Source organism: Setaria italica, chromosome V, assembly GCF_000263155.2.
Source record: "Setaria italica strain Yugu1 chromosome V, Setaria_italica_v2.0, whole genome shotgun sequence".
Classification (NCBI taxonomy): Eukaryota; Viridiplantae; Streptophyta; class Magnoliopsida; order Poales; family Poaceae; genus Setaria; species Setaria italica.
Window position 1 is genome coordinate 10,478,420 of NC_028454.1, and position 12,064 is coordinate 10,490,483.

The 12,064-nt window shown below is 41.8% G+C and overlaps 2 protein-coding genes across 8 annotated transcripts; both read right to left on the reverse strand.

The window, feature by feature from the left end:
* Positions 1-987: 987 nt before the first annotated feature.
* Positions 988-7,215, reverse strand: LOC101786606 (protein CHROMATIN REMODELING 24). 7 transcript variants are annotated; one of them, XM_004968345.3, is made up of 19 exons: positions 7,166-7,215; positions 6,963-7,035; positions 6,715-6,881; positions 6,578-6,622; positions 6,435-6,506; positions 6,229-6,315; positions 6,023-6,147; positions 5,602-5,713; positions 5,462-5,530; positions 5,192-5,283; positions 4,956-5,072; positions 4,788-4,875; positions 4,583-4,708; positions 4,304-4,492; positions 4,153-4,224; positions 3,095-3,166; positions 2,901-2,990; positions 2,673-2,799; positions 988-2,597 (listed from the first exon to the last, which is right to left on the reverse strand). In XM_004968345.3, exons 3-12 carry the CDS (start codon positions 6,865-6,867, stop codon positions 4,797-4,799), a joined length of 951 nt encoding a protein of 316 aa, XP_004968402.1. In that variant the 5' UTR covers positions 6,868-6,881; positions 6,963-7,035; positions 7,166-7,215; the 3' UTR covers positions 988-2,597; positions 2,673-2,799; positions 2,901-2,990; positions 3,095-3,166; positions 4,153-4,224; positions 4,304-4,492; positions 4,583-4,708; positions 4,788-4,796. The 7 variants fall into 7 exon arrangements, with proteins under 7 accessions (XP_004968402.1, XP_022682099.1, XP_022682098.1 ...); XM_022826364.1 differs by lacking the exon at positions 7,166-7,215 and having other exon boundaries at positions 5,602-5,689; positions 6,963-7,100; XM_022826363.1 differs by lacking the exon at positions 7,166-7,215 and having other exon boundaries at positions 4,788-4,872; positions 6,963-7,100.
* On the reverse strand, positions 7,099-11,501 carry LOC101785959 (protein CHROMATIN REMODELING 24-like). The gene is made up of 8 exons (XM_012845869.2): positions 11,352-11,501; positions 11,207-11,263; positions 9,077-9,239; positions 8,532-8,725; positions 7,884-8,057; positions 7,602-7,802; positions 7,377-7,523; positions 7,099-7,288 (listed from the first exon to the last, which is right to left on the reverse strand). Exons 1-8 carry the CDS (start codon positions 11,352-11,354, stop codon positions 7,124-7,126), a joined length of 1,104 nt encoding a protein of 367 aa, XP_012701323.2. The 5' UTR covers positions 11,355-11,501; the 3' UTR covers positions 7,099-7,123.
* Between the last annotated feature and the right edge of the window lie 563 nt (positions 11,502-12,064).

A 12,064-nucleotide genomic window follows, 5' to 3' on the forward strand; every position in this document is an offset into this window, starting at 1 on the left:
TTACATCCCTGAAATTCCACTCCTCCAGAGTTAGATCCCTGAATTCTTCCATGACATCAAGGAAGAAAAGCACATCCTTTGTGTTTTGAATAGTTTTGGCTAAACTCTGCAGATTTGATTTCCAAGCTCTCAGCTCCTTTCGTAGATTCTTGAATTTAGCTCCAATGATCCTAGCCTTGTCACTATAAGGTGGGTCATAGTTCCAACCCCTTTGCAAAAGTACTGGGAATTGCTCGTGATGTAGCCAATAGTTTTCAAACCTGAACAGCTGAGGTGCTGGAATGTGGGTTGAAGCTGAAATAACACAGGGATTATGATCCGATGAATCTCTAGAAAGGACAGAGGCACAAGTGTTGGGGTATTTGGATATCCAGGATGAGAAAGAGAAAAACCAGTCTAATCTCTCCAGGAGGGGACTGACTTGTTTGTTGGTCCAGGTGTATTTTCCCCCTTTTAACTGAATTTCATTTAGGCTTAAACGGCTGATGGCATCATTGAAGAGAAACATATCTTGAAGATTACCCCCTGGCTTATTTCTATTTTCCGGCCTTCTTAACAGATTAAAGTCACCCACAACGAGCCAACGTTCCTCCTCAGGCATATCAATACGTTTGAACCACCTTAAAAATTCGACTTTTCCATCTGGGGTACAGGGGGCATAGATGTTGTTATAATCCAGGAGTCCCCAGAGAGTTTGCAATGAAATTCTATGGACTGAGCAAACCTATTCTGAAAGAGAGGTTCTCCTCTGAGTTTATCATTATTCCAAAAGACCAATAGGCCACCTGAATTCCCAATTGACGGGACAAAATCAAACTGATTGAACTTTGTGCAACAAAAATTCCTCAGATAGGCTTCAGAGAAGGAGTCTCTTTTGGTTTCTTGTAAGCAGATAATATCAGCCTTAGATTCAGCGATTTTACTTCTAATGGCATTCCATCTAGTCACCGAATTGATGCCCCTCACATTCCAAGACAAAATATTCCATGATCTTCTAGTATTCATTTAAATCAGGGGGGGAGCTAACTGAATCTTTATGCCTATCTTCATGAAACATAAGAGGCAAGAAACAAAAGGGGGGTAAAAGGCACAGCTGATGAACAAACGACTGAGGCACATAAAACCCAGCAACTTCCAGAAAAGATAACCGACCACAAAGAGGAATGGCCATACAAGTTTTATGGGACGACATAAAAGAGTTCATCACAGAGTCACTAGATAAGCAGGTCCAAAGAGTTAACCACATAAGCCAACATAAGACAAAAGACATGATAGCGGCCTCAGATCTCCTTAGACTCCGTTGGAGCTGTTGGACGAAGCTTCTGACAGGACCTCCTTCCCCTTGCTGTAAGCTTCAGAAAATCTTGTGGTCGTCGTCCTCCCTATGGGCTTCTGAGATCCGGAGTTGAAGGACAGCTTTCCCGGGCCAATCTTAGTTCTGTCGAGCGCACACACCTTTGTACCTAAGCTCTGGATGACATCAGCGCTGATTGTAGGTGGGCAAGCAGTGCAAGCTAAGCATGTGTTGTCCTGACAAGAAGATCTGCGAAAACCTTTGCTCTTAGCTTTGATGCGGTCACTCCTTCTGACCGAGGATTCACATTCTGGTGCCGCTTTGATGCTCAAACGAGCTCTGGCTTTTTTAGGTGACCTTGCTTCCTTCAAATCAGGTTTAGCTGCCTTACAGAGTTCAGGGGTCGAAGTTCCCACCTCTTCCTGAGAGAGCGAGCAGATGAAGGGAGTAGAACTTGGGCATTTCTGAGGAATAGCAAAAGCCATCAAAGCTGTCTGGTTGGAGCACGAGAGCAGAAATTCCCAGGTCTTGGAGGCCAGAAACTGCTTAGCCCAATCAAAATGTTCTGGAGACATGAGCATATTGATAAAGAAAGCAGCCCAATCAGAAGGTATCTGGGTCACCTGCTCAGGACATCCAACAGGAGAGAAGTGTTGGGCCCAAAGTCTATAAACATTGGGGTTCTGCCCAGGCCTTTGCTTTTCCATGTTAAAGTCCTTGGGAGTGGAGAGACAGTCTGGTAAGAGCGATGACATGCTGCCCGTGATATTCTTGGGCAGGTGGGAGAAGTTCACCTGCTGATCTTGAGTGAGGACCATGTTTATATTGAGATTAACAAACATATGACCCTCTTGGGCCACATTCTGACCAAGACCTACTCCCTCTTGAATAGGAGCCTGCAGCCCAAGGACAACTTCCTGGGCACCTTGATTCCCTTCCTGAGCCCCCATCTGGACCATGTTGCCATCTTCTGCGTTTGCACACTCAACTTGGTGGCAGAACGCAGCTGCCTCTGTTGGTGCCTTAGTGGTGTGCCCCTAACCCTTGGTTGGAGGTTCCTCCCCCGGCCACAGCACTGTATCCTGAATCTGATCTCTGCAGTCTTCTGGCCCTATCCTTGGATGATAATTTTGCCCCTCCAACTGATGCTCAAAGTTTCCAGGAGGGCTGAATGCAATCCCAGTGCCCCTTTCACCATAGTACTCGGACCTCGCACGTGGAGAAGGCATTCCCTGTGGTGGCCGCAGTGTGTGGTGCATGGCAGATCTGTACATGTGGCCACTGCCACGCCCAGAACTCAATCCTGGTGAAGACATCGCCTGATCAGTAACCCTGGGACAGTAAAAGTTTACAGGAGACCTGTAAGGCGTTGCCTGACCTGTAGCCCTGGTTGTGTAGAAACTTCCAGGAGGCCTGTCATGTGTTGACTCGCCTGAAACCTGAGCCTTGTGATCTTGTTTCAGAATCCGTTTACCTTCACCTCCATAGGACGAAGAGCCAGCATGCTGTAGCAACATACGTAACCAAAACATATCAATCAATCACATCTAAACAAGCTATGCACCACATTTAATAACTGATGAAATAGATGTTAAGTAATATGCACCTTGTTAATGATGTCTGACATAATTCCTTTAGCATTGTTTACTTCTTCTAAGGTACCACGGATCCTGAATTTACTTTCATGCTTTATATGCTGTAAAAAAGTTTTTTATTAAGGCCAGTTATGGGAAGCACGCCTGAACTTTAAATCTACGGAAGGAGGGGGGGGGGGGGGGGGGGAGGGGGGATTGATCATACACTAATACGAGCACCAGACTCATGTTCTATGCTTTGCACTCTTCGGCCACCGCTCCCAATGATCAGCCCGATCTAATGACAAAAGAAAATCTTAGAATATGCAAGGAAAAAGGCTCGAGTTTGGTCTCTCAACTCTTCAATTAGTTTAACTGTGAGTCCTCATCTTCGATACCTGTCACATTTGGTCCCTTATCTGGGAACACCAGGCAACTCTAGTCCCTGTGCTCATTTCCTGCTGGTTTTGCAAACCTAGCAGAAGCCAGAACCACCATGGCCCATACCCACCATCCGACATCAGTGCATGCCCCTCTCTCTTCGCCTTCTTTGTTTTTTTCTCTCTTTCCCAATGGGAACACCAGCAGGCCCAGTCCAGCTGCTGCACTGCAATCCCACTGCCCATCAGTGTTGCAGTGCACCCGATATACGGCCATAAGATGCATCTGGACATTGCTTAGCAAATTGCGAAAAGTCTGCGAATCACAAGTGCTAATTTGGCATGCAGTACCAGCCCCAGGTACTTGTTACTCCAATAAATCCAATGAGTGGCGACCTCATTGCAATCATGGAACATGGCTAATAAATACTCAAAGAGGGCACTCCTTATACAGGACCAGCAAGGGCAATGACCAAAAGACCTTCCATTGAGCTTGCCATCAACTAGACATGGCTCACAGATAGGAGTTTGTCATGGCTACAGCCTACAGGGGTAGGAGTAGCAACTGCACACAATATTGTCCGTTGACTTGACAACCGGATGGTTCAGATCTACTTCTATACTACCTAAAAAAACACATGTGCTACCATGTCCTCTGCTACAATATAGAAAAAAGAGAGAGTTCCTAACACGTCAGCTCTACCATGTCAATCGGAGTCAACTATGCACATCAGCAAAAGAGCCATGGACAGCGAACAAGGACTACTCTTGCCTGGTATTAGAAGATGGAGGACTAAAGATGACTGGTAAAAGATAAGAGACAAAAATCAAACTACAAAAAGAGACACGGTACCAATCTTACTTTTTCTTATTAGCAAACTAGCAACTAGGAGTTAAGACTCACCATGTGCTGTGGGACAGAAAAATGAATTTCTACACCACCATCTGTTGCACCTTCAATATATGTTTCATTTTCCTGTGAAAGATGATACAGTGACCTCCATACCGTTGTATCCAAATCAAATAAAATGTACACAGCAAAACTGAATAGATACCTTGGAAACGGCTTCCGTGATGAGTTGCACAGCCGTAGTTATCTCCCTGAGTGTACCCCGGATTTCAACCGGGCAGGGGTCAGGAAATTTACCTCTCCAGTGCCCATCTGGATTTATTCTAATAATTGCAGAGGATCTTATTTTAATCCTTTCGATTGTATTTCCACCCGTGCCAATAAGCGCACCGACCTGGCATATTTACATAAAAAAGATCAAGAATTAACACAACAATGTTGTGCTGAAAAGAGTTCTATAGCATAAAAAGGAGAGCTAGAACACCTTATTTGCAGGAATATAAATTCTCCGAGAAGTAGTGGTAAGTGAATCTTCTTCATGTTCTAATGATGCATCATCTGGCTTCTTGGAATGATGACAGCTTTTGGGTTTCTCATTCAAGGAACGTACCTAAGCATAATGGATCTCTTTAAATCAGAGGAAAATAAACAATTATGTGTGCATAATTACAAAGATAAAAAATTATTACATTTTGTCGTTACTGTTTATAGCTTTTAGCACCTTTGCTAGCCTTTGTAGCATGTCTTTCCTCTGAGGAACTGGCCTCCTCATCACTACTGCACAGATTCATAGCAGATCATGCATCTAAAAAAATTCATAAATATGGAAGTTTAAGTTAATGATAAAAACATGTAACCTTTCACCCAGGGGTAAATCAATAAGTGATATTTCCTCATGGGAAGAAATAACTTCCTGGTTTGTCAATCCGGCAACAAGATGATGTTTCTGCAAAAACCTTTGGTGTCTACTTCTCCTGGTAAATTTTCCAACATAATGGTAAAATACAAGTATAAACCCAATTGATGCAGACACTTTTATGCATTTACCGGGAACATAACACATCATCTTAATATGATAGGAGAGAAACATTACATTTCAAGTATATCTCCCATCAGAGTTTCCAGCAGCTGCTGTGTTTTTGAAGAATTAAAACCACACTCTGGAAGTCTAATAAATTTCCGGTCCTGCATTTTTTTAAACGAGATTTAGTATCCTTTCTTGCACTTTCATAACTCGTGAAATGCCAAGTGGGCACGAATTCCGCCAATTTGCGAAAAAATGATAAGTTCAGTGTTACTACGAGTATGTTAAGTACAGCTTCGAAAGGAACTTCTGACAGATAGGAACGTTTGCTCGAATTACCTCGAGTTCAACTAAAGGTGAACAAACCTTTCCTTCCAATATTGCTCTGGCCAAATTACCTTTTAGTATCTAAATAGCAATATGAAAAGGACGTCAACACAACAAAAATACGTATAGAAAAGAGAAGATGCTCATGTTACCTGAGTTTTATATATGTCTTCTTCAATTGTCATGCAGGTCACAAGCCTGTATACGGTAACATCCTCTTTTTGGCCAATTCTAAAGACCCTGTCAGCTATCTGATTGTCATCACTATGGTAAACAAATGTGTAAGTGACATTGAACAAGGCAATTATTTTGTTAGACTCAGAGTGGCTTTAAAATGGAATTTTATTATGCAAATTGTGCTGCACTGACCACGAAAGGGGTTTAGTAATGAAAGAGGTCAAGTAGTTCATGGTCGCATGGATTATTATCAAGCTTAGGTTCTTGTGGCAGGAAAATGCATGAATTGTACAAGCAGAATAGCTGTTGGGAAAAAGATTGTGGACTAGACAGAAATATTGCCCAAATAAAAATCAACTGACGCAACATTTCTAGCAATTCCGTGAACATATAAACCTTATGTTCCATGACGGATCAACGATGATAACCCTGGTTGCTGCAGTCAGGTTCAGGCCTTCACCACCCACTCTTGCACTGAGCAAAAAAATTTTAGGAGCATCTTCAACTTGAGAACTAAATTTCTGCACAATGAGAAGGTAAGTAAACAACAAGAAATTAAGAGGGGATATAAGTACTCTTTGCAAAAATAAATAAGGAATAACCTTAATCTTTTGATCTCTTTCTGTCCTCTCCATGGATCCATCAATTCGAATAGTATCACCTTCTTTTCCTATAGCTTTAAGTGCTATCTGCTTACAATACAACAAAGTAATAAATTTTGCACATCAAGTACATGGAACAAAAATTGTCTTCAAATATGCTCAACAAGCATGTAAAAAGAAAAGTCATGAACTGATGGAGCTATCACCTCTATTCTATCGAGCATAGAAATGAATTGTGAGAAGATAAGTATCTTCAGGTTCTTGTTTTTCCTCATACCCTGCAACAAAAGGTAAGAGTCTATGTTTCGATGCAATGAAAGAAAGCAAACTAATTGTTTAGAGGAAATACCAGATCCTTTTTTTTCTCAGCCTTCTCTTCCTCAAATAGTTCATTCTGCAACAAAATAAAAGGTTGAGTTTCAAACAAAAAGAAAGATAATATCCTATAGCGAAGGAAAGGAAAAGCTCAAAAAAAAACTTACGTACCACAAGATCCAAGATGAAGGAAATCTTGCATGAATTTTTATATTTTTTCCAAACTTCATGATCGAATGACTCAAGCAATCTTTTTGCTAACCTCCTAACTGAATTCCCCTGGCCTCTATCAATTGCTTCTAACAGTAGCTCTGACCATTGCATATGTGTCGACAGATCTATTTCAAAGACCATAGAGAATGGTAAATACGTTCATCACATGACTAAGATAACTGATAAGCTTTACCATGTAGGCTTACCACTCCCTGCGTGATTGTTGACTTATCTTCATCATACCATGCATGTGATTCTTGGTCAATAATTTTGCAGAACCTTGAGTAAATCTCAGCCAGTGCATCAGTTGTCATTATAGACGCATAATAAAGATAAGAAAGCTGCAGTAAGCATGCACAGTGCATAACTACGTAGATAAAACTGCAGTACCACTAAACATAGAGAATACCTGAAGCTCTGTCAATCTTAACCAAACAATAAGCTCAGTATTCTTACAGGGTAGCTCCCCACTTTCTATTAGGACTGATTTTGTTCTTCTGAGAATATAGGGAGAAATTTCTTTTCTGCCACTCTGTACAAGAACAAGGCCACAGTTAACTTGGTTAGTTGGTATGAACTAATGACTGTAGCATGCAAGAAAAAATTTGTGCAAAATTTACTGCAAGAGCTTTTATAAATCGTTTCTTATTTCTTTCTGTAGAGTTCAAATACTGTCCCAGCTCAGCAGGCCTCATATACTTCTTGTGAAAAGTGTGTTGGTCACCCAGGACATCAGGTTTTATGAATTTCATAAGAGAGAATATGTCCTGTTAGAAGCAAGAAGTAAAAAGAAGGGTAAGCCGTTGAAGAGGGTGGGGTGTGTGTTGGGGGTTGGGGGAACGTACTAAGAGGTTTCTTGGCAATGGAGTCCCTGTCAAAAGAAGTTTTTTCCTGCATTCAATGTTATCCACTTGTTTTCTTACATTGGACATGAGGTTCTTTATTCTGTGAGCTTCATCGAGAATTGTGTAGTCCCAATCCACTGCTGTCAGCTCCTTAAACTTGCTTCCATAAGTTTCATAAGTTGTTACCAAAATACCTCCTCTCTGAAAAGAAGAAAACATGTTAAAAGGCAGTCGCAGATAAACACAGAATTAAGAATATCTCGAAATGAAATGAAATATAACCTCGTTCACAATTTGCAGGCCTCTTTCACCAGAACCATGATAGATGTGAAAATGTTTGGCTAGCCCTGCATTTGTAAGCTCCTCTGACCATGAGGCAAGGACACTTACTGGAACAATAATCATAGCCCTGCGAATTATATCGGAATGCAGAAGACCGGATAGGAATGCTACAGTCTGAAGTGAGGAAAACAAATAAATGTGTTACAAACACAATGGCTCAGTGATTTGAAACCATCATCTTAAAAAGAGCTCACAAGATCATTGGAAAATATAAATAATACAGCATCCCAAAGCAGATAAAGTATTTTGTGATCCATTCAACTGACCAGTTGAAATACTGAAGAAATCCAATAAAATACATTGCAAAGGTGTGTCAGATGTCAATTGACATGTGATATACTTCATTCGTCCCAAATTACTATTCGTTTTAGCTTTTCTAGATACACACCTTTTGGCATGCACCTAGATATATACTTATGTCTAGATACATAGCAAAAATGATGTACCTAGAAAAGCCAAAACGAATAGTAATTTGGGATGGAGGGAGTAATTGAGAAAAGGGGCAATTATTTAGAGGAAATGGAAATATAACAGCAACGTAAATCGATCTTAGCTAATATGATATGCAAATTATAAAATAAGATGTACCTGCAGTGTTTTTCCCATCCCCATATCATCCGCAACAATACCTCCAGAATGCTGGCAATAGATTCTCCAAAGCCAGTGCAACCCCTCTTGCTGGTGGGGCTGGAGCTTCTGGTAAAGTCTACCAGGTACAATGCAAACTTTGTCCATGTTCCCCCCAAAAGGGTGCATTTGCAAATCCGGCAAGACATGCTCAGCTAAGAAAGAATGCATCAATATCAGTACAAATTGAACCACTGCAATCATTGATTCATTATCATGATGCCATAGCTGATTTTGCCTTTAGAAACATTTAATACTAAAGCAGTGGCGAAAAGGACATAGAAGATACTCTTGCTCCTACTAAACACATCAAACAGCAAGACTCATTGAAATAAATCATATATTTGTATTTAGAAAGCCACTGACTCAATTCAATTCTCTATCTCCCTTAACTTTTGTCCTTATTACAGGAGCTCAAACACTTCAAACGGAATTAGGAACAAGTAGAAACCATCTATCTACATGGAGGGTGTTCACGTGTTCGAGAAAAGATTAAGGATGCTGACCTTGATTTCCATTGGCGCCAATGTTGACAGGCCAGGCAGGGCCCTTGCCCTTGTCAATGGTGCGGACAGGGTGCTTCTCGTCACTGGCGCCCTTGCCGACTGGCTGGATGGGGCCCTTGCACTTGTCCGCAGGGTGGACAGGATGCATCTTGTTTCCAGCACCCTTTGCCATGGTGCATGTGCACAAAAGTAAAACAATTTAAAGATGCTATGGAGTAAGTTGTGTGCTGTAAACTGTAATGTCCTAGAAAGCTTAGGAAATATACTATCTGAAGGGCTGTATACTTCCAGAAGAATAAGAAAGCTATACATAACTATGACAAACACTAAAGACATTGTGCTCTGGTTAGCGAACAAACACTCTGGGATCACCAAGTAATACAGACATAGCATTATGATATATGGTGGCCCTTCTTCCTGTTCCTAAATCTCTACTCTATTTCTATTCCTAATACTATTACAAAATTTCAAGAACATATATGTGATTTAATGCACTGATTCGTGTACTATAAATGATGTTTCAATTATTCAGAGCATTATGCAACGGCAACCAATAGCATCACACAAAAATGAGATCCGGCAATATAAAGGAAAACATTCCATGCAAAATGCAACTGATTGCATATACAAAAAGAGTCTAGGAGAGCACAAACAACAGTAATCTAATTGGAAATAAACCACACGGTATCTTCAAGTAAATAAGGCAGCAAAACTTCTATAACAGACCAATCATCATCAAACTATAGGGAATTACTAATACCGCAATTGTTCTGCATCTCAGCCACAGTCTGATTGCCAAAACCATATACTTTATTGTGATACAATGAAGTTGATGTTACTAGAGCAAGCTAGGAAAGGCTTGATAAGCTCATATGATTCCTACAGGTCCACCATAAAATTTAGACTCCGAAGAATGGCACAATGCAGCAACCAATTAGAAATTGTGGAAGAATAGTTTCGATCCACACAGAAATATGTACTGCTTGATTTTTGTCCAAAGTAGAAATTAAAATATGTACTGCTAGAAATACGGGCACTGGTAATGTTGAAATCTATGCAAATAAAATCTTAGTTGCTATTTAAGGTATACTTGGACATAAAAGTATGGCCATTCCACACACAAGCAGCAGTAAGGGGTGCAGGCTACTAACCACAGAAAATCACAGAAATTAAGCCCAACAGAAAGCTAAATCAACCCAACCTGAGGTGTATTCAATTGACTGGCAATTTTTTGAGGCTCTTAATGAATAATTTGGAGCCACACAAGTACTAATTTCTCAACAAAAAAAAACAACGAGAAACCATGTATGCAAATCAATCTGATAGGTACGCACGTATATGCATTGCGGCCTGATGAAATCTAAACGCAAATCAACAATACGTACTTCCCAACAACAGACTCTCAGACGATTTACTAGCTCCTAGTGTTGAGAATCGCCGAAATCAACCAGAAAGTACAAAAATAACACCACTGCGTCAATTCTGGCGGTTTTAAACCGCAGAAATCAGACCACAGACAAGGATAGTTCGGCACTAGCTTTAGATCTTATCCAGCGCGAACCTAGTAGAGAATCCTCCCCAGAGCGATGCTTCCAGATCAGTGAAGCAATTCGAACAAGCAAGCAGCGGGAGAAACATCTATCAAATTCATGTGTACGGTGTACTAACCAAGCAATCTATGAATATATCTGAATAGCCAAACTTATCCGCACGTTGGAGAGTGATTCGCGGATAACAAGAACCCAACGCAATTTAAGCGATCTAAAGCTACCGACGCGCGCTTGGAACCGACTGAATTAGAAGCAATGGAAGCAGTAACTAGCAGAGACCAGAGACCCCAAAACCCCACTGCTAAGCACCAGGAACGCTACAACCCGCTCATGAAACTGGTAAAGTTAAACCAAATCCACCAAAAACCGACGAATCCAAACCAACTCGATACACGAGCACGGCGATCCTCAAATCGACCCCAATTTGAACCAACAAGCCCACGATGAAACCCTCGTGCAAACGCCTGTCACATATCTATCGATCCAACAACAACGATTCGACCGGCGGGAGCCGCCCGAACCCACTCGAACCGCACGGAATCGAAGCGGAGAAGGGCAAGGAAGTGGGGAGGAGACTTACGAGGACAAGCGAGTCCTGCTCCGTGATCTCCGCCTCCTTCGTCTTCCGAGGCACCACCTGAAGAGGCACAACCACGATCAGAGGTCAGAGCGCACACAAGCCTACAAGCGCAGGATGCGAAGCACGGAATGGGTTGAGAGCTCACCATCTCGCCGGGTCTGCGTTGCGCTCGCGGCGCGCGTGTGCGCTTGGGTGGAGGGAGTGGGGGAGAGAGGACGGAGGAAGGGTGGGAAATGGCGTGGGATTTGGGGTACTTATAGAAGAGCCGTGCCGCGAAGGAGGCCGTAAGCGTGGAGGTGGCCGCGGAGGAGGAAGCGTGGAAATGACCAGGGAGGAGACCGCAAGCGTGGAGGCGTCGAGCCGTGTACGAGCATGCCACGAGGGGTCTGCTTTTTCGTTTATTAATTTGAAATTTGAATTGCATGCTTCGAAAATTTCAGTAACAACCTCCGTTTCCAAATACTTGATAATTTTGATCACTTTACTTGGGGTGTTTAGGAGGTGGGGGTTAAATTTTTAGCCTCTGTCACATCGAATGTTTGGACACTAATTAGGAGTATTAAACTTAGACTAATTATAAAACTAATTACACAACCCCTAGGCTAAATCGCGAGACGAATCTATTAAGGGGGTGTTTGGATCCCCAGGCTAAACTTTAGCTCCTGTCACATCGAATGTTTGGACACTAATTAGGAGTATTAAATATAGGCTAATTACAAAACCAATTTCACAACCCCTAAGCTAAATCGCGAGATGAATCCATTAAGCCTAATTAGTGCATGATTTGACAATATGGTGCTACAGTAAACATTCGCTAATGATGGATTAATTAGGCTTAATAGATTCGTCTCGCGATTT